Raw genomic sequence first — 26,650 nt, 5'->3', positions numbered from 1 at the left:
AAACTTATCTTAAAGACGACAACTTATTAAAAAAATCTCCCTGGTTTGAATAGCAATTCGAATTGTGTTATTCTGAAGTTAGGTGTTAGGTTATTAATCAATATAGGTATAGAGGTGTTTCTTTATATTTGAGTTCTTTGTTAGTAGGGGGTTTGTTTGTATTTATTTCCGTACTTAACTTGTCGGTATTTTCTATGATTATGTTGTGTTGTTTTTATTTGCAGTGTTAAAAAACATGCAAAGGTGTTTTTTTTGTTCGTTGAATCTAGTTTCCATTTCTCTCTTTGTTTCTTCATTATAGAACACGTGGCAATTGTTGCATTGTATTTTATAAATAATGATGGTGTTGTGTTTGTCAGTGTAGTTTTTAAATAGTATGGACTTTAGTTTTGTACCTGGTTTTGAAAAAATTTAATGTTTATTGGAATGTTATGTTATGTTTTGTTGTACGTTTTTTTCTAAATGTTGGTTATTTTTTCTGTAATATTGGGAATATATGGTATGCAATAATGTAAGGTTTTATAGTGTGCTGTTTCTTTGAATTTATTATTGTTTGTCTCTTGTTGAGTGTGTTGTTGGTCTAGGTGTATGTGTGTGTACAATTTTTAACGGTTTTTGAAGGAAATTTGTTGATGCTGATGAAGTGTTTGATTTATTTTGTTGATTTCATCGTTAATTTTATCGGGTGAGCATAGTTTTGTGACTGTATTTATTTGGTTTCTTAATATGTTAAGTTTTTTTTGTTTCATGTGCTAAGTTCCAGTAGACCAATATGGGTGATTTTTTGCAGATTTCTATTTAGAATTGTGTATCGGTTCTTGTTATCGTGAGGTTGAGATAGTTTTCTCGTGTTTACAGGTGAATTTAATGTTGGGATACATAGAGTTAAGATGGTTGAAAAAACTAAATGTGTGTTATGTGGATATTAATCTAGAAACTGTATCGTCAACATATTTTTAACCAGTATAGTGGTGAGTGTAAGACTGAATTGATCGCTTGAGATTCAGTCTGTATCATGAAAATGTTGGCTAGAACTGGTGATATGGGATTACGTGTACTTAAGCCATTTATTTGTAAGTTTGGTTTGGTTTAGTTTGTTTTGAATTTCGCGCGAAGTCTTACACTGAAGGCAGCTAGTCATTATCACCTACCGCCAACTCTTGGACTGCTCTTTTACCAACGAATAGTTGGATTGACAATCACATTATAACGCCCTCACGGCTGAAAGGGCGAACATGTTTGGTGAAACCGGGACTTCAACCAGAAACCTTATTTGTAAGTAATTTTGGTTACTGAACAAATAACTAGTTTTGATGAAAATAAATTCCTATGGTTGTTTTATTCATAGTCACTTTAAAATGTTAAAATATTATTTTCAATATCATACATAATAAGTAATTTATGTTTTCTATCAAGGGTTTCCTTCAATAAAATAAACCACAAAATGAGTGTTTACATATAAGAGATAAATGAATTTATTCAATAAATATAGCAATCTTTCAAGGAATTAACGTGAACTTAATAGAGAAACTGTTGTTTGAAATAAAACAAACCTTTTTTGAATCAATTGAAAACGTTCCTTCTTCATTTCCAGCTACAATCGAGTAAGTTAGTATCGTATCTGCATCCTGATCTCGAGCCTACAAGTAAACGACAACTGAAATTACTGGACGCAAAAATTAACTCAGAAATTTGAAGGGTATTAGATATTTCTGAATCTTTTTTATGTGAGCCATTTGTATTTGATAAAATGTTTTAAACTGGGTTTTATGTTATAATGAACAAATTGTATGTGTTATAGTATTTTGTAACTGTTTGAATGCATTATAATCTTTATAAGCTGTTTGTATGTGTTTTAATGAACCAGTTGTATGTGTTATAATAAATTGTTTGGATGTGTTGTAATATTTCTAAAATGGATTTTGTCATACATAATCGCCTCAAGAAAACACAAAACGTCTGAAGAGCAGCTCTTGTACTTGAAACTTAACATTCGGTATAAATCTTGATTACGGTCGATAAGGGAGTTTCAACGAGTTATGCACGTCTTAGTATTTGCTAATTACATAACATTACTTCATTATCAATATTAAGAAAATATAAACATTGTGTTTATATGACGTACAAACGTGTTTTATTATTTTATAGGTAAAACATTATACTTCTACTAGAATAGCGTATGAAAACATCTTATTTGGAGCAAAAAGTGAAAGGAAAGTAATTTAAAATGGACCAAATGAATCATCGTATTCTATTCTGTTAGACATCTTACCTATTGTAATATTTGGCTGGTATTCGGTATTATCAGATTTTAAACATTTTATTTTTCATAGCTTTTGGCTATCATTAGACTCGAAAATATTGCAACCTATATAGTGTATTTCTATTACTAATATGGTTTAACTCTAAGTATCTGTGAGTAAAATATGCAAACTGAAGAAAAGAACTGTCATGTAGATTATTTAAGTGGAAGATAAAAAATATCAACAAAGGATGATGTATCTTCATACTTCCAGTTTCTTTAGTAACTAAGTGTCCCTTAACTTTCTTCACTAACAAAAGGATCAAAAATCGGGAAGCTATAATGCCAGTGTCTTCATATTTAGGTGCAAACAATATTGCAGAGTATTTGAACACATTCACTAGAAATCTATGTAAGAACAAAATACCTACACCAATTTGGGCTACAAAAGCTCCTGGAGGAAGAGACTCCCCAACAGAAGTCTCATAGGGGGCGCCTTCAAATTCTGGAGAACTATTGTTAATATCAGTCACGTTAACATGGACAACTGCCACGGATGACCTAGAAATAAGAAACTCATTATAACATCAAATTAGTGTTTATCTCAAACTTTTAATAAGAAACATAATCAAATCTATCTTAAAATAGTTCATTTTGTTTCGTTGTATTGTATGTTAAGGAATAAGAAAACGATTGCTAACTTATAATAGATAAAAAAAATTCCTTTAATAAGATATTGAGAATAAGTACTTTACTTTATGAATAACTTATTGTACTTGTGGTAAAGCTATTGCCACTGCCCATAAATCTAAATTACTGAACTGGTTAAAGGCAGCAACCCTACCAATCACCATCCATGTTAAGAGATTGATTGTTATTAGCACAGCTACAGCTTTAGGTGCGAGAAATAATTTATGGTGTCAGACATTGTCCAACCCAGGTCGCCAGCTCCAAAATAGAGAGCTCTATCACAGGACAAATCTGAGCTCCAGAATAAATACTAATTGATTATTGAAAGAAGTCAAACACAGTTTTTATTCATACTGAAACAAGATATACGTGCCTATACGAATTAAGGAAAAAATAATGAGATATTCAAACTTTTATGATTTGCTTATCTTGAATAATAAAATTCATATATATATATATATATATGTATATATTTAAACAAACCTTCGTTCATATCCGATCTCAGCTGAATCAGTAGCAAGAAGAAAAAATGTATATTGAGAAGGTTTCTGCTTGATTTCAGAAAAGGATTTCAGAACATAAACAGACCCGTTTGAAGCATGAATATCGAAAGGAGCAGACTTGCTTAGTTCATCATCTTGTTTAGAATAATGGACAATACCATTGTTTCCAATATCAGGATCAACAGCCCGAACCTTCAGTTAGACGCAAACCAAAATATGTCAGTATATAATTTACATTTTGTTTTTCTTTTAAGAATAATAGTATTCAGTCAAACAGATTTCTATTAACTAGGAAGTGCCATAACATAAATAAATACAAAGAGTTGGGTATTTATTGTAGTGACTTGCTACCATTACCTCAAGTTGTTTTTTTATTATTATTTAGTTAAAAGCAAGACTGCCACGTTTCTTAAGTGCCAAGAATGATTACAAACATTTCACTTTTATGTTGCATTAAGAAACGTTGATAACAATTTTAATTAAAATGATTACCAGAAATAATGCTCATAAATCTAAGATAAACTCATTTTAGCAGTAAATATCCTTAGATTCTTCCAATCGCACTTATATTCAGGTTTTAAATAAATAGAATTCAATAGAGTCTTAAACTCTTGCTTGTGACTTAAAGTATATAGGTTTGAGAACTTAATTCTCAGCTACTACTAAATATTAGTAAAACAATTAAAGTAACAATCGAAAATAATAACTAAACAAGAAAACTTACAGAACCAATGATACTTCCTGGTAGATCTGTTTCAGTCACAATAAAACTGAATGCAGAACTTGGTATGAATATTGGGTTATTATCGTTGGCATCAAGAAGATGAATGTGAACTTCGGTGACGCTCGTTGGTGCTTCAGGGTTAACATTTGGTACCAACTCCTCAGCAACCACCTATTAACGACAGACAAACTAAATAATAAAGGAAAGATAATCCATACTTATGCACACTATAAAAATATTTTATTCATGTTTGTGTTTCTGGTTATGTAATCATTGGGCAACATGCTTGCATTTTTCAACGATCTGGATATTGTAGCACAGTCACGTCTTTTTCCATTCAAAAACTAAGGCCTCAATAATTTGAATATACATGTGGCATTAATATGTTAGTGGCACATAACAAATTTAGATATGATACAACTTGAGACGTTTCCACTCACCTTAACAATAAGCAAATCTTTGGTCTCGCGATCTAATTTGGAGGGGTCACGCACCGTGATCCATCCGCTTGTTTCGTCAATAGTAAAAGCCTGAGAGTCATCAAGCAAAATGTACCTGAATTTAGCGTTGCCACCCTGTTATAAAGTTAAAACAGAGATTTAAGATATACTAACAGATAAAAGTTGTAATTTTAATGGCAAAAATATTGTTATTTTTAAAAATAAACATTTATTGTCCATAAAAAGACTTCATACTATACTTACTAATTTCAAAAGCAAATATATGTCATCAAGAAAACTGATGACCCAGAGAACAATGAAGGAACCTTAAAAGACCAAAAATATGTTTTAACAAAGCATATAGAGCCCTGTTTCTACACACGCGCAAAAGCTCCACGATAGTTATATACTGTAGTTGTTCCTAATTTTGAATTAATAGACTAGAGACCCCTCAGTGACACAGAAGTGTATCTGCTGACCCACAACATCAGAAATCGGATTTAGATAGACTAGAGAGCCCTCAGTGACACAGAAGTATATCTGCAGACCCACAACATCAGAAATCGGATTTCGATACCCGTTGTGGGTAGGGCATAGATCGTCAATTGTGTAGCTTTATGCTTAACTACAAATAAACAAACAAACAGACTAGAGGGATAACAGATAATCGACAGTACGAAACACCATCTGTTGAGCTAACTAATCGAACAGAGATATTTGCCCGTCACCTACATACGAGTTTGTTTTGTTTTTGTTACTGCGTAACAAATACGAGCTATATACCTGCAGATCCACACTCCAACATCCGTGTTAGTCCTACTGAGAAACAGGTGGAGTATTGTTTAATGTTTGTGAAAGTCAAATGTGTATGTAAATTTAGCAGTATTTGCACTTAATAACAAAAAATTATGTTTAAAACATGTTTAGAGAGCTATATGCTCTTATTTATATTATTTGCAGAATTTTGTTGTACTATCAAAAAATCTAAAATAACTGCCAGGAAATTGGTAAGCAAAACTAAAAGATTGTTCAAGAAACAATTATAACTAATTTTCTAAAGGATATTCTTAATATTTACGAAAAGAATATATTGTGAACACAATAGAACATAAAGTTCTGGACTTTCCTTACTCTAATCTCCATCTAACAGACGTAAAATGTTAAATGTTTACGGCTCGCATATTTACTGTTAAATTTTACAAATAGTTTTAGCTTCTGTTGATATTTTATTTATGTTTAAAATTTTTTTCTGAATATTTTGGTCCAAACATGACCTGGAGATAGAGTATCAGTTTGAGAATATAGATGTCTCAGGTTCGATATTTAGTGCTACCAACAGGCTTCGTACTTTTATCTATGAGCTTGTTACTAGAAGACAGTCCATATCGCTATTCAGTTAAAGATAGATGCTTCAGGTGGTGTGTACTACCAACAAGTTGTCTACCCTGGACCACATTGGTCTCTAGTCTGGTTCCTTAGCTGGATATCATTAAGGTAAACAAACAAATTAAACGTTCTTCTTTTTTACTGGAGAAAATTCCGAAAAATGGGAAAGTGAGGATATTTATCTTTGTTTATTTGCCATAGAAAGTACAATCGTTAAAAATAGTTATTCTTTATGGACATTATGAGAATTGAGAAAGAAAGTATGTATCATAATAAATACAATTTTCAGAAAATTTACTTGACAAATCACTTAACTGGATATTAATTGTGACAATTATATCTTTTATGCTAAAATTATGACAATGACAAAGAATTTGTTTTGTTTGATATATAGTTACTTGCACACCCACCATTGCTAACCTAAATATCTTTAGGTGTTTGGATAAAGTGATACTCAATCAAAAATAATTGTCCATTATTATTCAACGTTCTAACTGTTTATTTATTTGAATCACTTTCTATGAAATTTATGTTTTCATTAGGAAAAAAAATCATAAATTGTTAATTTGAGTATTACACTTTTCATGATTAATGTGCGTGGCAGTGACCAAGCATTGTTGTTGTGTGTATTATAACTTCCAAGATTGGATTTATAACAATCGTCAAGAGATAACTTTTATTATTTTGTCTTTAAAAACGATCAAGAGTTAATTGTATGAGGACTACAGCTTACATGAATACATTTATGTTACCAAGAAAATTCTAGTGTGACAATTATATGCCCCATATTTAGGTGTGTGAAAAGGTTTGCTTGGTGAATTTTATATATTGTATTATGTGTAAAATAATCTCATAGTGTGAAAATTATATCTTCTATGTCTAGCTGCATGCAAATAACCAATAATTGCCGGTGTGAGCTTTATAACTATCCTTAACAGGTATATGATGCCATAAATATTTGCTCGTGTGAGGATCATAACTTCCTTTATAGGTATTAAACAATGACCCACAGTTACTGTAATGTTTAGGTGTATGATAATGGCCAAAGATTACTTGCGTGGATTTTACACCTTTTCATTATTAGGTTTCTGACAATGATCGAGAATTACTAGTGTGAATGCTATATCTTTTATATTTAGGTTATTATAATAATCAAGAATCGTTACTGTGATTGTTGTAACTTATTTCCTTAGTTATATACTAATGATTAAGTGTTCCTGGTTTCAGCATCTAAATTTCATGATTAAGTGAATGACAGAGACCATAAGTTGTTGGTGTTATAATTACTTATTTCATGTTAAGCGTATAACAATGGTCAAAAGTTGCTGATATGAGTGTTATTACTTCCAATATTAAGTGTGTGACAATAATCTATAGATATTTCTAATATTAAGTGTATGACAATAATCTATAGATATTTCTAATATTAAGTGTGTGACAATAATCTATAGATATTTCTAATATTAAGTGTGTGACAATAATCTATAGATATTTCTAAAATTAAGTGTGTGACAATAATCTATAGATATTTCTAAAATTAAGTGTATGACAATAATCTATAGATATTTCTAATATTAAGTGTGTGACAATGACAGATGTTTGGTAATGTTTCAGACGTGTAACAACAATTAAAAATTTTAACTTAAATTTCATAACATTCAAGTATGGTGTGTGGAACAGATAAATAATTATTATCATTTGTTCTTGTATGAAAGTTACCTTTTTTTAAGTGATAGTTTATGTATATATCTATTTATATGTAAATGTGTGTGTAGTTTTCTAAATGTTTGAATCTTTAATGTTGTATTTTTTGTATGTTAATGGAGACCTCTTTTTTTACATACTGCGAGCTACAATAGTATCTGTGCAATACTGTTGTTATTTTAGTCGTTTCTTCCAACAATACAACAGGGTCATCAGCGAGATAACTAACCATCTCCAAGAAGTTCAGGAAGAAGACCATAAACATTTTGAAGATCTGACCAGGTTGGTTTACATCAATAGGGGATAAAAGCCTACAATAATAAAACAAAAACATCGAATGACAGGGGTACGATTTTTGGAAGCTGTCAAAACTCTGACTGTAAGATAGTATTCGTGTGGGCGACACACATTTTTCACCCGTAATAGAGTTTGAGTTCTTAAAACTAATGTTACTGGTCTTAGAAGATTCTCTATAAAAACTCAAAATTAAATAATGCCAAAAATGAGATTACAAGTTGATTGGTCACTAAAGTTATACATTTGTTTCTATTTACGAAATCTTCTATTAGTTACATACAATTGAATATGTTTGTTCTTATATTTTGTAATATATTGGAAATGTCATTATTTCTTGCAATGATATTTTTTTTACTGCACATTTCTGTTTCTGTAAAAAAATCGTTGAATCTGTTTACTTTTATTAATTTATTTTCACTTGTGGTAGTTTCTTTTCATGTAAATTAAAGTTATTTCATTTTATTTGTATTATCGGCTTAAAGATGTTTGCAAATTTTGTCATTTCAACAATATTCTGTGCAATCAACCAACACCATTCATATAAAAACCAATACAACACAACTATTGTTAAATTCACACCTTCGTACTTTTACTTTATGCGGATAAATCTTAAGCATGTTTGTACTTCTAGAAGTATTATTCAATTTCCAAGAACACACGTTTTTGAAAAAATTCCTTAAAACAATTAATGAATAATAAATTGTGCTTTTGTGCAAATTTAATTTCAAACTATTATTTAGAAGAAAAATACTCTACCAGATCTTTATCGTGGGCGAGCACCTGAACTACAGTGAACCCTGGCGGTAGATTCTCCACCACTGTAATATTGTACATGTCATATTCAAAGACGGGGATGTTGTCGTTCACGTCCAAAACAAACACCCTTACCTTGGCTAAAGCCTGGTGAGCAGGATTGTCTTCTTGAACCGCCTAAAATGAATAAAAGATTAGAAACTTTTATTCTTAAAATTTCCAAAGCGGCCCGGCGTGTCCAGGTGGGTTAAGGCGTGCGACTCGTAATCTGGGAATCGTCTTTTCAGCCGTGGGAGCGTTATAATGTGGCGGTCAATCCCACTATTCGTTGGTAAGAGAGTAGCCCAAGAGTTGGCGGTGGGTGGTGATGACTAGCTGCCGTCCCTCTAGTCTTACACTGCTAAATTAGGGACGGCTAGCACAGATAGCCCTCAAGTATCTTTGCGCCAAATTAAAAAACAAACAAAATTTTCAGAGATAAAGTAATATATTGTGACCTCTTGAAAAATTTAGTCTAAGAATTCAAAGTGAACTTATAATTACATCACACTTTTTCAGGAATTACTATAACTGAGAGTTTGTATCTTCTTATTTTATAATTATGCTTTTAAAAATATATACAACACTTATGTAAAATACTTCAAATAGAATATAGTGGTTTATCTTAGACGTTTGATTTCAAGAGAACACTGCTTTAGTCTCATTCGTAAAAACAACATTTCCAGGAAAACTGTGCTACCTATGGATAGATGGCGCGCCATGTACTCATAAATTGTAAAGAAAAAAAAATCGAAGTGTAATTATTTTACAATTAATTTCTGTCTCACTTGTGTTCTAGAACTATTTACCAACTTTACTTCAACATTTAGAGCACTAAGCATTATATCTATAGATATGTTTACACTTACGTAAGAAGTAAACGACTAAGAAATGTAAAACTATTTAACTCAGTTGAAAACTCGATCTTCAAACCCTAGTGACATAAAGAGTAAGTTATCTCGTCTTCAAGAATGCTACCTAACAGTCAACTGAATAAGTTATACTTACAGTACAAGCAATTTTATTAGAACCACAAAAAAGTAATTTAATTAGAAAGTTTACCCGCTTAACTCTTTGATTACCAAGATATGTACATAGTTGACCACAGTATTTAACTAAGACGAGTACATACTGGTTCAGTGATTTATTATAATTAATTAGAAATCAACCATTTGGTTACTTTCTTTAACTATCATGAATACGTTACTTGAAACAATCAAGGAAGTGAAAATAAATAATGTTGATCACTTACGTTCGCGTGATGAGTAGCTAACACAGAAGTTTGGATACGTTATACTAAAACAATTTTGAGTGTGTAAATCACCAAGTAAAGGCATAGCTGTTATAACGTTTCAGTAAAACAGAATGTATAAAAACTATATTTTGAATTTATTTGACGTTTCATAAGTAGTGTGATACCACCTAAAACTGATCGCTTGGAGGAAAAATATATATCAGACTAATGTAATGCGAAATATTCATACACTTCGAACATAACGATGTGTTTATATCAAGGAACTAGATTTTCTAAATTAAGATTTTCATTGTTCATAATGATATAAACAGAAATATTTGATATTATCAAGAAAGGTGTTCTTGTAGAAACGAAGCCAAGATGGTAGGACTCATCAAGATAAAGCTTTCAGTCTCACATCCCGTTCACCTGTCGCATACACTAGTTAGCCAGAGAATAAAATTAATATATATGCTATTCCATAAGTAGATATGCCGACCAAGTCGTTAGATGCATCACCTATGAATTTCGGTAAAACTGTCATTCTTGTTTTTTGATGGATTATGGAAAGCATTAAGGAGGAAATGATTTGATTTGGATATGATAAATTTACGATGGAGCCTTTTGCAATAAAAATTTCGCTTCAGTATGCACAGTCATCAGATAGAGCATGACCAAACGAATGACATGGATAATAACAACGTGGTGAGGTTATACAATTATTCAAATATAAATATTCAATCTCTGTAGATAGTTAAGTATAAGCTAGAATTTGTGTTTCTATATGTTTTAGCAGTAACAACAAAATATCTCAGTCTCCGATGCCGAATAAAAGTACAAGACAGAAAGAAATTACGTATCAAACACTGTTTCACTATCATCGTTAAAACACCTTAAAGTACATTAACTTTTACAGGATGGCGTACAGTATATAACCAAAAGTAGGATAAAACGTAATAACAACAAAATTCTGCACTAAGTTAAAAAAGATAATTTCAAATATATACAATATAACATTTGATTTGAGATATGTGGACACTCCTCCTTACTCGATATTTAATGTTTCGTGCTCAAATATTATACATATTTTCAAGTGGAAGAGTAAATTAATGTGTTTGTGTGTTTTTTCTAATAGTAAATTCACCTCGAGCTATCTGCTGAGAGAAATTGAACCCCTGATTTTAGTGTTTTAAAACCTTCGACTTGCCACTGTCACAACGGGGTACAAGTAAATTAACACATCAGGACAAATCTGGAGAGTGTGTAGAAAAAGCCACTTTTCAGGTTTGAATACACCTGCTTTCCAGATTGCATGTAAAGAGTATTTGAGTATTATATTATATACTGTAAACAATCTTAATAGTAAGTGCTGTATTGAAAACAAAAATTAAACATAAAATTTATGATTCAAGTTAATCTAACTCCTTGCTGTTTGCAATAAAAATAATAAGCAGGAAAATTACATTACATTTTCTATAATCGTCCACTGATCGCAACTAAGCAACAAAATAATTTAGGCTACTTATAACACACTTTAAAAATCGAGAAAAATACATTTTTGTATATCTTTCAGGTTTTGTCAATCCGGCTTAAATACGTGAAGCACCACCTTGTTATTCACATGTACATTGCATGCATGACTCACAACATAATAACGTATACTTAATAAATTCAACTTTATCGCGCATGACTAGAAAATACACACCCTCGTAATTTCTAATCGTCGTAAGGTTGAATGCCTTTATATGTTCAAGAAGCAAATTCTTTATTATTTTTACCTTTATTTCATATTAAGTCTTTCTAGTAAGTGTGTTTTAGACGTATTAAGCGAAATTCGTCTGAGGAAGTAAACAGATCAGTAAATAAATTTTGATAAAGCAGCCTAGACCGACTAGCAATAAGAAGCTAGTTAACCCAAAAATGCCTGTTACATGTTACTTTTATTTCAATTAATGAGACATATCTGTTCACAAAATATTTCACGATAGAAATGCAGTTCCAAGATTGTAGTTGAGAAGTCATGTAAAATCAGCATTTGTATTTTCAACCTGAATAGTACCTTATACACACATGGGCTAAATTAACAAATCAGAAGTCCCTAGGGTTCAGGTATACCCACCCGTAATTTTGAGTCAGGGTAACTAACTAGCAACAGTCGCTATCTAAAGGACTTTGTCCGGCTTCTAAAACCTAATAACAAGTTCGAGTTTCACTTTTATAACGCACTTATAGAGTATAGAAAGTATAGAGAGTGTTCAGAAGCATCCCGGCTCGAACTTTGGACCATACCCTCTACATATCGCAGATTAACAATAAGGTCACGTTTGGCCCAACTGTGTAAAATAGCTTAACATTTATTATACAATTGTTCTTCAACAACTATTTTGTTAAATGTTGAGGAAATCACTAATACTCTATTAATATTTTATATAAATTCTTAACTGTTTTAATACCCAGTCATTAATTACACGACTGTCTTTCATCTATAATTCTCTGGTAGTGTGTTAATGATATTCAAACAAACACAGTGGTACCTGGATTCTCGAACTTAATCCGTTCCAGAAGGCTGTTCGAAAACCGAATCAATTTTTCACATAAGAAATATTGTAAATTAAATTAATCCGTTACAGAACTCCAAAAATTATGCATTATGAAGCATTTTAAGTAAAAATATTGCTTATTTATACCTGTATAATAATACTTACATGCATAAAGTCAACCACAAAAACTATAAACACAATAAAAACACAATAAATGAAAATTTAACTGCACTTTACCTGTGCTGAGGAGAACTGATGGCGTAAGTGAAAGGTGGTGAGTAACGTGGAGAGTAGGAGGGTTATTATTGTTTGGCAGGGGAGTCACCTTCTATAAAAACGTCAAGTAACTCTCCTTCTGGGTTCTTTCTCTTTTTTGTCACTTTGCACCGCTACAACCTGCTTGAGACCCACTGGACCTATTTCTCACTAAAAACTTGTCTAATGAGGATTGTTTCTGCCTGGCACCCTCCCCATGTCTCACCACACTATGTATGCCACTTCTCTTCCTACATTTTTCAAACCACCCCCTTCTAGCCTTAAAGGTATCACTTGTATCAGCACTCGTTCCAGGGGTGTTTTTCAGGAGGTTAGCATGCAACAACAATTTTTCTACCTCTTCCACTGTTTGTGATATTTGTTTCGTAAGCACTATCACTACTTTTGCAACATTAGCTCCTTTGTTGACCTCTTTATTTTTCAGTATGGTGCAGACTGTAGACTTCGCCATACCAAACTGTGTAGGAAGGTCAGACACGCGAACACCACTCTCATACTTCGCTATGAGATCTTTTTTCACCTCTGTTGTGGCTCTAACAACTTTTCTTTTTGATTTACTGTTTTCATTATCCTTCTTTGATCCCATGGTGGCTTATTTAATCAGAATATTTAGAAAAAAAACAAACAAAAAGAAAAACAAGAACGTTCACAGCAGATTTTAGCGGGGGTGTGGACTGAGCGACAGGTGCGGGTAAAATGTTTTGGGCAAGCTTGGCGTGGGCCGAAAATGGTCGAAGGGTCGTTCGGGTCATCGGTCTGGTTATTTCGGGGGTTTGGGCCACGACAGCTTGCCCAAAACATTTTACCGAGTTTATGTTCGACAACTGAGACATTTTTTTCTGAAACAATATGTTCGAAAACCGAATTGTTCGAGAAGGGAGTCGTTCGAGAACCGAGGTACCACTGTATTCACTTTATAATGCAGCTGTTTCGATTGGTTTAAATCAATTTCATCTGAGCTTTCGCTTTTCAATTTTTGAATAAAATACCCACACTCGACCATAGTATTCTAAGGACCTATTATGATTTATAAAGGCCTCAAAGAACTAGTCAAGTGTTTCGATTACCTAAATTACTTCGATCAATAGCTACTGCAATGCGCCAATTTTTTAACTAATTTGCCCGTTGCTACTTCCCAAACTGAATTCAATTCGACATTTTTAAAAAAGAAAAAATAATTTAGCTTTTCTGATTCGTTTTTTACTTCCTGTGTTTTTATATGAATTAGTTTCGTTTCCGAATCCTTCAATTACTCTCCGATTCATATTTTTCCCGTTGTTTGTTGTTGTTTCCCAAACTTAGTTCAATCAATATTTTTCTTACATTCTCTGATTTAAATTTTATCATATTTGTGTTAGAAGGGAGTATCTGGCAGAAAACCCCACATATTTTTCATTCAGTATGTAAGAATTTGAAAAAAAAAAAAATTCTTTCTGTAGCCTTCAAGAATTATAATTATGGGAGCTTAAAGCTTGTAGGGCAAAACCGGTCAAATTCTTGAGTCAAACTTAAATATTAATAACCAGGTGTATATTCTCAATTCCCTTTAATATAGAATATTTCATCTTGGAACTATGGCGTTCAGATAAACACACCCAGGATCACTTATTGTTATAGATACCCACTATGTATTGTTTATTATGTGAAACATGATTTTAAGGTATCAATTAAATGAAAGAAAACTTGTGTACTTGCTCTATTTTAGTGCAATCCAATAGCAACAAAAGTAATATTTGATTTTGTTTTATAACGAGGCAGGTCTTAACTGCTCAAAAGTAACAACCAAAATGGCTTTTCTTGACATTCTGAGGAGAGACTATCAAGGGGATAAATATATAGAGCAGACATATAAACTTTTTAATCTAAGTAACGTGGTCTATTTTGTAGAGTACATATATACGAGAAACATGTAGATTTTTTATATTTAAACATTTTGTAGAGCGCGCACACCCATGCATATATATGAGAAACGTGTGAACTTTTCAGTGTAAACACTGTAGTCAATTTTATATAGAGTTCCAAGCACTAAATATTGTCATTGTTCAAAGTTATATTCATACAAAAGTTCAATATAAATCAGAAATATCTTGGTTGCAACAGTGTGAAAAATACGAAACTCCATGAGTTTCACTTACGTGACTGCGTTTTTCATTGTTTTTTGCTTCTAGTGATGAACTGTAGTGATATTACATTATAATTAAATTGTATTCAAAATTTAATGGAACAAGAAACAATATTATTTTATTTATGTATCATTAATACAATTGGTTTTGTTATCACTGTAACACGTTATTATCTATATTATCCCACATGTCAAGCGTAAAAACTGTCCAAGAAAATTGTCGAAGTGATTAAAAGATTTTCTGAAGTACATATTCGGCATTATTATACCTTTAAAACATACATTCATATGTACATATGTGTGTGTTTTTATTAAAATAGAAAATTAACATTTTGTGTTTCTTAAACAACAACAGGTATCTGTTATGGACAGTTAACGACCTCTTCCACAGTTAGTGAGTCAGCCGAAAGTATTTTGAGAGCATGCGTGCGGAATATTTTGTAAGAGTGGATATTTAATTAGTTAACTTTGTATTTTTCTTTAGATCACTATACCGTTAGCATTAATAGCTGTTTTATCAATTTCATTCTGGATCGACCGTACTGAGCGATTATCATGTGGGATTTAGGATATATGCAGGACCACAGTCTATGTCCAGTTATCGAAAAACAAAATCTTGCTTCTAACTTTAGAAACATGGGTACGTTGTAATGGTGATGGCCGATACCTGATTTAGATATTAGTCCTTTGACTTTCTGCTGAGCCACTAGGGTGTCATTTATCGCTTAGGTCGCCTTATTTATACTTGTCTATTATCAAGTTCCATATAAGCTTTACGAGTAGGGCGAAGAGAAGGTCTCTTCTGAGCGCCCTTGATTGCTTTGCATCTCTTCATGAAGTGTTAAGTGCTAAATCGGAATACCTGCCACGATTTTATTATTATTATTATTATTCTATATAAGCGAAAATCTACATATCTTTTCCTCATAATTAGATATTCGTTCCACGACCCACGTATTCTCACTCTCTCTACTTCTAAACACATGGACAATTAAGAAAAATGTGATTGTTCTTAGCTCTTGTCACGAGTAAACACCCTCATATTAACTACAGCGTAAAAGCTACGAGTGGGAGCAGACATACACAAGAACCGTGACTGTCATCAGTCTCGCTTTCTGGAAAGAACCCAATTTACAACACGTGATGTCCTGATAACACACAAAATACCTGGGAAATTCTGACGTAGCCGATTCATGCATAACACTATCTTAGATTTAAACCAGGCAACTGGTTCATCCTTTCTAAAGAATCTAGATAGAATGTACTAAGTAGGAGAGGGGTCATTGGAGGTCAGAAAGTACTGTGGATATCTTCAACTGCGAGCAGTATAATGGAAAATCTTACATAAACTTCGGTTCATTCACAATAGTAGGATGTATTTTTAAGTTTCCATAAAGGAATGAAAGAAGTAGGGAAGTATAAATTATTATGAAAGATATAATCATTTTCATTGTATGTAAATAGCCACAAAAAATCAGGCTATTATTTTTAAATTTCAAATTCTCTGTTGATAATTTATACTATTTTTATTCATATAAGAAACAGACTTTTGTATTTGAGGATATGCATTGAGACATTATTATTTGTAAATAACCAATGCTTGAAACAAAATCCAGTAATCTATTAAGAGCCACTTTTTGTTTCATCATTTTATTTAAATAAACAAATAAGACATCGACTGAAGATCAGAGAATGTAACAATACGAGTTATTTCTTCTTATATAAGGAGGTCATTGAAACGCACCAATTGGTAAAAGGTTATTTCTTAATTCATGTATAAGTTAGTTAGCCTACTGATTATATACTCCATGTTTTTTATTATCGTGTTATTTAAATTGTATCTCTACTCGATAACTTAGACAAAAAATATTTGGCTATTTTAGTAACTACTCTTCAGAGCAAAAAGAAACAATTTCGAAAGTAAAAGATGTCAAAACGTTCTGTTACCACATACATCTTATTACTTAGTATATGTAGAATAACAGATTAGTATTTTATGTGGTAGTAATATCAGCGCAATTTATAATCTGTACAATAACAGGCATTCATTTAAAAGCTTCTGTCATTATTTTATTGAAATTAAGTTATTTTCATTTGGAAAAGATAATTGTCTACAAGGCCAAACTCCTGTTTCTTTGAATATAAAGATCATTCCTAATGTTGTAAAATAACATTACTTTCTAAACTAAAATACGACTAGTTACCCGCCAACATGAAAGGAAATGTTGTTTTGAGATTTAAAAACAAAATTTTCATTAGTTTCTAAGCTGTAAAAACCTTTCGGTTGCTAAATTAAACAAAAATATTATTTCTAAGGCTATATAGAGACATTAATGTTTAACCTGAAAATCACGTGTCTATCCGAACTGGAATGTTATTTCTTATACCGTAAAGGAACATTAGCTCTTTTTTCATCAGAATAAAACCAGTCATAAGTAACGTTAGCCCTTCTTTTGTCTATAAACCCTATATCTACCTGTATATGGAGCCTAAAAACACGGCCAGTGAGATACTATAGAGTACCTGCCTACCTGAAACTGGAGACTGATGACAAGGCTAATAATATACCTACCTGTATCTGGAGACTAAAAGCAGGGTTGGTGATATATTATGCAGTTTCTGAATTATGGAACCTGGAGATTGATGAAAAGGCTGGTGAAACACTATACAGTTGATACTTATCTGAACATGGAGATTAATGAAAGGGGTGGTGAGATACCATGCACTTAATACTTACCTGAACCTGGAGATTGATGACAGAGCTGGTGAGATTTTCTAGATCAATTTCTTTGACCAGGAAGAGTTCTCCAGTTTGTTCATGAATATAAAACAATTCTTGGTCGTTCCCTATCGCACAAAAATAAAATAAAACAAACTGGAAATAACATAATATTTATTGTATGGCAAAAAAAGATAATTTGCTTTTAAAATTTCATATTGAATAATTTTGATTGGATGTTGTTTTTTTTTAATTTTATACTTGAGGATTAGCTTAAGTTTATTTCTGACATTTAAGTTTACAATTAGTTTCTGTGGCTATATGTAATTGGGAAATACCGTTGTAATTTGTAGATATGTTTTTTTTTCTTAAATGTTTTTTTCAAGGTGATAAAATTTTGGATAACACTGACTACATTAAAAGATCTATCTATATCAACCTATATTTGTTTAAACCAAAATTAGTATGAAAGGTTATTAAGTCCATGCGGGAGTGCACACAAAGTTTCAGTTTGGCATTTTGAGATTTTTATGTGCGTTCTTTTTTTTTACCACAACCTCATCCCCTGTTTATGGATCTTCATTATATTTGGTATGAAGATTATTTGGGTCCCTGCAAAGACACTGCGAACCTCTAGTTTCACATTTTGTATTTTGCAGTTTCCGTGGTCGTTTTTGAAATTTACATATAAGGGAAGTATGGAGAACAGCTTTCCATGTCCAAAAATAACCTTTCGTTAATCACGAATTTACGTAGCTCCTGTCCAGGAAACAGGTGCTCCTTTTAGCACAAAAGATATACGTCATTTGAAAATGTAGTAAGTACTCTCGTTGGGCCGCGTCTCTGTTAATATTATTGAAGTGATGAAATGTGAAGTTTCGGAACAGATTTCTATTTCTTATGCAGTCGTTATATTACGTTAATATTTACTGTTGTAAAACCCTACACCAAAATTGCCATTGACATACACCTGCCCACTTTATTTCGGTAAATAGACCTGTTTTCAATATTGCATTGTACGATTTATATCATCAATTATCTTTGTAAAGACTTGTTTGCACTTATGAGTTTCTTTTCTGTATCTCTTATGTTTACTTACAAGAATAAGAAATTAAACACTGTGTGTCTGAAAGGAGAGATTCCCTACACATTGTATGCTACTTACGTTATATAAAATTGATCACTAATGGGAAATACCTGAGACGAATGGTATTGAGATCAGAGCTCAACGTTAATATAAAATAAAATAATTTAAAATTTAACTAACACACAAGAGAAAATTGTTTATTTCTGTCAAAATATATTTATAGATATCGTGTGCACAAACAGTGAGAACAAAAGTTAACATAGATCAGGCTTTAATGAAAAAATAAACTTCAGGTGCAGAAGGCTGCTTAAATAAAGTTTTATTTTTGCATTTTTTGTTTTTCTTTCCAGCACAGATGTAATAGTATAGCGTGAATTATTATATTCTAGGACTAAAAATTAAATATAAAAAGATTAATGTTCGTAATAGCTCTTTCTTTTCAAAGGTAAGAAACTGCATAGTAAAAGTAACATGCAGCGTTAATAGATTTTCTTCTCAGCAGATACGCATGCCGTAAGGATAAAGTCGAATTTATCTCAGCCGATTTATACACTGCCAGTTTTAACGTTTTGGAGACAAATATTGTGCAAATATAAACTCTGACTTAGAATTTTACGAATAAATATACTGTTATAGACAGTCCCAGAATTCAGACTCGTACACGGAATATTTGAAAGAGGGTTCTAATTTGCGAGATTAAAATCCAACACATGCCAAGGCATGCTAAAACTACGGGGGTCTGGAAGCATTTCTTTCTAGAAATTTTGAAAACAAAAGGTGGCATGCATTTAAAGATGAAAGTAATTTTGCATGTAATATAATTTAAACATAAAACATAAAATCCAGTCACATCCAATGAAAAGTCAACAAATAATCCTTCTGTTGTAACACTACATGAGGAGCTAGACTTAAATTAACACAAGTTTTATTATAGTAAAGTACTTTACTATTTACATGCGCAGTAGTTATTAATGTTTAAATTACATTACTAATTTAAATAACCTTGTACAACAATAGTATATTAGCTATTAATTATTGACTATCATATATATACATGTATGCACTACTGAAATAATATTCTATATTTTCCTGGGTATTATTCCATAAATAATGTATGTACATTTCTAATGTTAACAGCAGTGTCATAATGATTATATATTAAAGCTAGAGCACTCAGCACTTCTGTTTGTGTACACCTCAGGTAATTATTCAAGTGGCGGGGAGCAAATGTTGATCTTTCACATGAATTTGGTGGCAGTGTTTTTTTGGTTTTTTTTACTTCCCACAAATAGGCGGTTTGATAAAATCCCCTTAATCTCCCCATATAACGCGTGGAATTAACATCCAACAGATAATTATACTGAATTATAAACTAAGATTTGTCTCAGCCAGTGTACATACAGTCAGGTTTAACATCTTGCGGATAAACATACTCAAGTATAAACTCAGGTTTGTTTCAGCCGGTATATACACTGCCTGATTTAATGTTTTACAGATAAATACATCATAAGTATAAAAAAGAAAATTATTATTTGTAAATTATCTTTAATCTAGTTGGTGAAATAAATGTTTTAAATAAATCATATAATTCTCACGACGTATTACACTGTTATAAGAAGTTTATTTAGCAAGAGACAGATAAATGTAGGCTTTCTATTGTAAACGTTTTAGTTATTTATAAAAAATAATCTCTAATGATCCAATTTTACCCTCACATAGTACTTATTACATAACTAAATTGCACTTATACTCTTACCTTGTATAATTTTGTACAGCATTCGAGCATTAATGCCAGCGTCTAGGTCGTAGGCATGAATCGATGGATCAACTTTGATTTTCTGTCGTCTGGTGGCACCCTGCAATAAAATCTTCTTAGTCTTTCCATGTTTTTTAGATTCCGAAACATATTTAGAACATCTTACACTTCTTTGTTATTTTATTATATTTTAAACTTTTAAAAAAGAAGGCATACATTAATATAGATACAGATATATATATCTTCTTCAGATCTCTAACTGAAAACGTTTGTGACAGCGAGGGTAAACAAAGAAAAGAAAATATATTATAATAAGTGTACGTTTATTTTATAAGATTGCATACTGCTAGTCCGACAGGTATATATTATGTATGTTATGTTAATTTTAGTTCTCACATACATGGGTTTTTATAAGAAAGTTAAGGTAATGTAACAACCCTCTCATCCCTCTCATATTTTGTGAATTTTGACTATAAATGAAACCCATTCAACTAGTTTATCATGCTTTCTATTTCCTTGAAATCTTTACTGAAGCAACTTCATTCTTTAATTATATTAAATCGAAGTATACAAGCCAAAATATATTGTTTGTTTGTTTTGGGATTTCGTACAAAGCTACTCGAGGGCTATCTGTGCTAGCCGTCCCTAATTTAGCAGTGTAAGACTAGAGGGAAGGCAGCTAGTCATCACCACCCACCACCAACTCTTGGGCTACTCTTTTACCAACGAATAGTGGGATTGACCGTACCATTATAACGCCCCCACGGCTGGGAGGGCGAGCATGTTTGGCGCGACGCGGGCGCGAACCCGCGACCCTCGGATTACGAGTCGCACGCCTTACGCGCTAGGCCATGCCAGGACCCGCCAAAATATATTATCAGAAAAATGCTACAAACCTGGGGCTAAGTCCTAGTGAATGACCTTCCTTAGTTAATTTATGTTAACTTGTTTATGTTTTAGCGCAAAGTTACCAAATTGGTTATTTGCTCTCTACCCATCACAGGTATCGAAGTCCAGATTTCAACATATAAGCTCTCAAGTTCTGAGTATAAGAAGTTAGCATATACTAATATAATCATTCTTTAGTGTTTGTATAAAACGGTAGAAGAGCAGTGCATGAACTCTCTATGAATGTTATACAGTTTGCCTGGACAGTGCCAACTTTCTATAGATTTTATACATTTATTTCCAGTTTGTCCGAACAGTGCACCGACTTTCTATAGATTTTATACATTTATTTCCAGTTTGTCTGAACGGTGCACCGACTTTCTATAGATTTTATACATTTATTAACAGTTTGTCTATCGATATGAAAATCCTTATTTTGAAAAAGTTAATAAATTTTAGAAACTGAAAGAAAACTTATTGTAAGTTGTGAAAAACATTCATTGGTAACTGCCATACTGTAACAAAACCTTTATTGTGTTTATAGAAGGAACATAAAAGTGGGCTCTTATTTTTTAACACTTTCGGAACGTTTCGCTTAGAATCATTGTAGTAAAGAAAGGTTGAAATACTTAAGACCAACAGCAACTTTTATAATTTTGACACACTAACGCAAGTGATCATGTAACGTGAGACTAGAAAACTCCAAAGTTAAAGTGTCTAATTAAAAACATATGCAACTTAATCATTAACAAATTTAATCATGCGTAAAACCTAAATACGTTTAAAGTTTAGGGGCCTCAAATGGCGAACAAGTAGGTATGTTAGCGTGATAGTTTAAGACTGGTAAAAAAGTACGACTGCCTTTAGTTGAAACACAGAAGTGGGGCGAAAAGGTTAAACAGTCAAAACCAAAACATAATTTGAAACTCACATGAAGTAAGTGTGTATTAACACATTGTTATTTAGTGGATGAGCTTTTTAAGTCCACATGATTTTAATTGAATTTACAAGAGTTTACATTCTCATTTTTAGTTCAATATACAACACTGACTTGAAGTAATGATAATTATATCATTTATGTAATTATAACTTGAAATACAAAACATACATATTTATTTCTAGTTAAATCTACAATGTCAACGTGAACTACTTACGTTTCATTCAACACACCTTGTACAGCGACTTAAACGTTTAAATTTATATGTGTAAACGAGAGAAAGATAATAAAAGAAAGGAAAGGTACAGATGAACCTAAATTTACCGTTATAATTGGGGTTTCTGTTACGTGAGCTGTATAGAGTTTATGCGTGAAAACTGGGTTCTGGTCATCAGCATCCTTTATTTTGATGGTCATGGTTGTGACTGTACTCAAGCTTTGGGGACTTCCGTGATCCTGCAGAACAAGAGTAAAACAGAATTTTGAAATAGCTCGATAAAAAGGAGCTACGCTTTAAGCATTACACCTTTTATATGAAATGCGTGAAAACACGATTGACCAAAAGAAATGGTGCATTTGTTTTATAAGTTGTAAAATATAAGTGACATAATATTATGATAATTTGTTTTTATATAGCTGACAATACAGTTTTGTTAAAGGTAAAATTATATTGCAATATTCTTGTAAATATTATATTGCAATATTCTTGTAGACGAGGAGGTATAAGTTAATTAATGGAGGAATAGCCGCTTTCTTAACAAGCTGAAGAAGGCTTAACATATGTTAGGCCTATTACCATTCCCTAATGTGGCGTTGCCTTTTCATGATTTATTTTTAAAATCCTAGTTTATTTCAGTCACAATGGTTTATATTGAGAAGTTTGATGAACTTATTTAATGGTTGTCGTAACAGTCATGTGAAATATAATTATATGTGGACGAACAAAGTTGGGATTTTTAAATTATTTAAAAATATAATTTTTAGGGCTGTTTTTGTAAACGCATATAATTTCGACGAAAGTTCACTTAGTACTTACTGTAGCCTGAATATGTAGTTTAAAATCACGAATTCCATGATCATAATCCAAAGGTTTGTTAACAACAAGAATACCTTCTATTGGGTCAGACAAAACGAAAGCGTTATCTTCGTTTCCACCCTAATAAAAATATATACAGCTAGTTAGAGAAAAAGAGCATAGAAACGACCTTGCATTATTTTGGAATATTATATCTATTGTTCTTTTACATTATTATTAAATAGGAAGACAAAGTTTAAAGCGTGTAATAATAACTCAAAGAAGCAATGCAAATAAAATAATGTAATCCAAAATTTTGCATAAATTATAATTTTTAAGAAAATAATTATACTTCTATGTCATTTATGTCTAAAAATATAGTAACTGGTATATTATATATATACATAATATATGTAATAATTGTTTATTTTTGGGCTTACAATCAATTGTATTTTAAACTTAGAAAAATAACTATGGTATTATTAACAGAAAATTGAAAATCGCTTTCATGTTTATGTAAAGGCAGACAAGACTTTACTTCAGTGGTCCCGAATAATATAAGCATGATTGCCTTACCACGATTGAATAGGTAACATCTGAATTGGCAGTACTGGGTTTGTCACGATCTATTGCGTGAATCCCTCGAAAAATTGTCAGTCCTACAGGTGTCAGCTACAAATAGAAGGAAGAATATAAGTTTTACTGTATTATAATATAACAAAATAAAAATTCACCTCATGGTTTTACTAATTTATTATAATGAAATAATTAAAATAACTTGTTTTAACCAGAGCTTTGAACTTAGAAAACATTTTATTGTTTTAAAAACATGTAATACATCATAACATGTTGATATCATACAAATATTAACAAAATCCTCTACTCTTGGTATTTACATAATATTAAATTATTTACTACCTTTCACAGATGATATACATATCGCTAATAATTTCCATAATAATGTATCAGTGAAGTTAACTATTATAAGAGTACAAGGTTTCTTACCTCGTCTACAGCTAAGTGATAGGGTGTGTTTTCGAACTGCGGGGCATGATCGTTAATATCTTCAATATACACAGTAACGGGCAGAAAAACTTCTTCCTGAAGGAATAGATAAAGCAGCGAGTGAGTTTTGTGGAAAGATAATAAACAGATTAAAAAACTAATAAGCATAACGATTACTGTTCTAAGCACTGAAATGAAAGGCAGGTAGTCTCTTTAATATTGCAGAAAGCTAAAAAATAAAAAAAAAATTCATGCACAATGCAACAGCTAGAAAGAGTTTACCTTAAGTATTTGAGATAAAAAAATTATTAATAAAATATAAATATAAATTTCGTCAACTGATACAAAACTATATACTATAATTAAGTACGCTAGTTTTACATTTACTTATTACCACGTGCTGGTTAATTTACTACTTTACATTTAATTGAATTGTGTTAAAAAAAAGTCATGCATGTACAAATGCTTCATATATATCACGAAGGGGTCTGCATTTATTGATGCACACAAAAACTTTCACTGTTTGCTGTATAATTCATTTCTTTCTCAAATTATCAGTCTAACTAAACAGTGAAAACGATATATTCTATCAAATCACAGCTGATGTCATACGACAAACTACACAGTCATGTCAGACTTCTACCAAAGTCCACATGCTGTATATAACTGCCTTTCTTCAGCAAGTATGTATTTGAAATCTCGAGATAACGAGTAGATTATTATCATTTTAGTAGTTTATTGGACGAAGACGTAAATACATTATGACTACAAATGTATACAACCTTTTAAGTACTAACTGTGAAATTATTAAATGTTATTGTGCTAAAAACTTAGATTATGATCTACAGTTATGAATGTCATATATACCCTTTCAGTTAATATTGCAGCTTTTAGTTATCAAATCAATGCAATTCAAAGAAAAAAATATTAACAAGACATTTAGTGAGGAAAGAGAAGTTGAAATAAGTTATTTATAACTTCTTCTGATAATGACTTTGTCTTGGCAGAAAAAAATATTAACAAGACATTTAGTGAGGAAAGAGAAGTTGAAATAAGTTATTTATAACTTCTTCTGGTAATGACTTTGTCTTGGCAGAAAAAAAATATTACGTTTAGTAATTTAAAGTTTAAATTTAGTGTCCTACTGTGACTTTTATATAAAAATTCAATCTTAGCATTCTGTTGCTACCATACAACTACAAGGTAAGATTTAAAGTTTTGCCATCACCGCTATATAACACATCAACTTTAAAGTTTTAGTGAGTACCCTTTAAAAACAACTTTTAACTTACCGTGCCACTGTCTCCTTTGCATGTTAACTTGAACTTTAACACACTGTGTGGCTCACTCTGCAAATAAAAATAATAATATCATTTTTAATAACAGACAGTAAATGTTTGTTGTATAAAATGATCCAAAAATATACAATTATTTGAATATACTGGCTATTTATGTTAAGGAATAAAAATATTTGGTATTGAAATACAATAAGTACTCTGTGTTGAAGAAGTTAGAATTTTGTCAACTGTAAATGATTTACCATTATGTATTTATTTTAATATCTATACTTGTTTCAGTTTAATATAGATTTAGAAATATATATAACTGACTGTTAAATGTGTATTGCGAAAGTTCCGATGTTCTCTAAATTTCTAGAAGATTCTCGAGTGTAAAGATGAGCAATATATGTTTTACATTGTTGCCAACTGAAATTTTGACAACTTCGCTTAATGAGTATAAAAGATGGCCATCGCAACATGTGAAGAGACACTAATTTAATATTGTTGATTTGCTACAGTTGGTATACTATGAGCCTCGGAAGTTATAATTGTGATTAACGCTTAGTAGTCAGGAAAGTGCAAACACTTGACCAGGTATGTTTATAAATTTCGAAAATTACAAACTATTTAATTTCAATGAATTAACAGACGTTAATATTTCTACACGGGCATTAGGCCCGCCACGGCCAGGGCATTGGAATCTTATTCCGAGAGTCGCGGGTTCGAATCCACGTCAAGCCAAACATGCTCGTCCTTTCAGCCGTGGGGACGTTATAATGTGATGGTCAATCTCACTATTCGTTGTTAAAATAGTAGCCCAAAGGTTGGCGATAGGTGGTGATGACTAACTGCCTTCCCTCTAGTCTTACACTGCGAAATTAGAGGCGGCTAGCGCAGATAGCCTTCGTGTAGCTTTGCGTGAAATTAAAAAAACAAACAAACAAGGACTTTACGTATCTTCGTTTGTGAAAAAAACTTCACGTATGAGCAGCGAAAGATAGCTAAACCCTTAA

General features: G+C 31.7%; 1 protein-coding gene across 1 annotated transcript in view; it reads right to left on the bottom strand.

Annotated features, from left to right (window-relative positions):
• LOC143233805 (protocadherin Fat 3-like) overlaps positions 1-26,650 on the bottom strand; it is a 163,173-nt gene that overhangs the window by 97,314 nt on the left and 39,209 nt on the right. The window contains exons 4-16 of the mRNA XM_076470494.1: positions 25,650-25,706; positions 24,358-24,453; positions 23,929-24,024; positions 23,374-23,493; positions 22,662-22,793; positions 20,513-20,612; positions 17,688-17,797; positions 8,743-8,916; positions 4,600-4,734; positions 4,160-4,330; positions 3,416-3,627; positions 2,674-2,803; positions 1,557-1,640 (exon numbers count right to left, since the gene is read on the bottom strand). Coding sequence (XP_076326609.1) covers positions 1,557-1,640; positions 2,674-2,803; positions 3,416-3,627; positions 4,160-4,330; positions 4,600-4,734; positions 8,743-8,916; positions 17,688-17,797; positions 20,513-20,612; positions 22,662-22,793; positions 23,374-23,493; positions 23,929-24,024; positions 24,358-24,453; positions 25,650-25,706 — 1,617 coding nt within the window. The remainder of the gene's footprint in view (positions 1-1,556; positions 1,641-2,673; positions 2,804-3,415; positions 3,628-4,159; positions 4,331-4,599; positions 4,735-8,742; positions 8,917-17,687; positions 17,798-20,512; positions 20,613-22,661; positions 22,794-23,373; positions 23,494-23,928; positions 24,025-24,357; positions 24,454-25,649; positions 25,707-26,650) is intronic.

This window comes from Tachypleus tridentatus, chromosome 12 (genome assembly GCF_004210375.1).
Source record: "Tachypleus tridentatus isolate NWPU-2018 chromosome 12, ASM421037v1, whole genome shotgun sequence".
In the NCBI taxonomy this organism is placed as follows: domain Eukaryota; kingdom Metazoa; phylum Arthropoda; class Merostomata; order Xiphosura; family Limulidae; genus Tachypleus; species Tachypleus tridentatus.
Note: the sequence above shows the minus strand (reverse complement) of the source record. Positions and strands in the feature narration are given on the sequence as shown.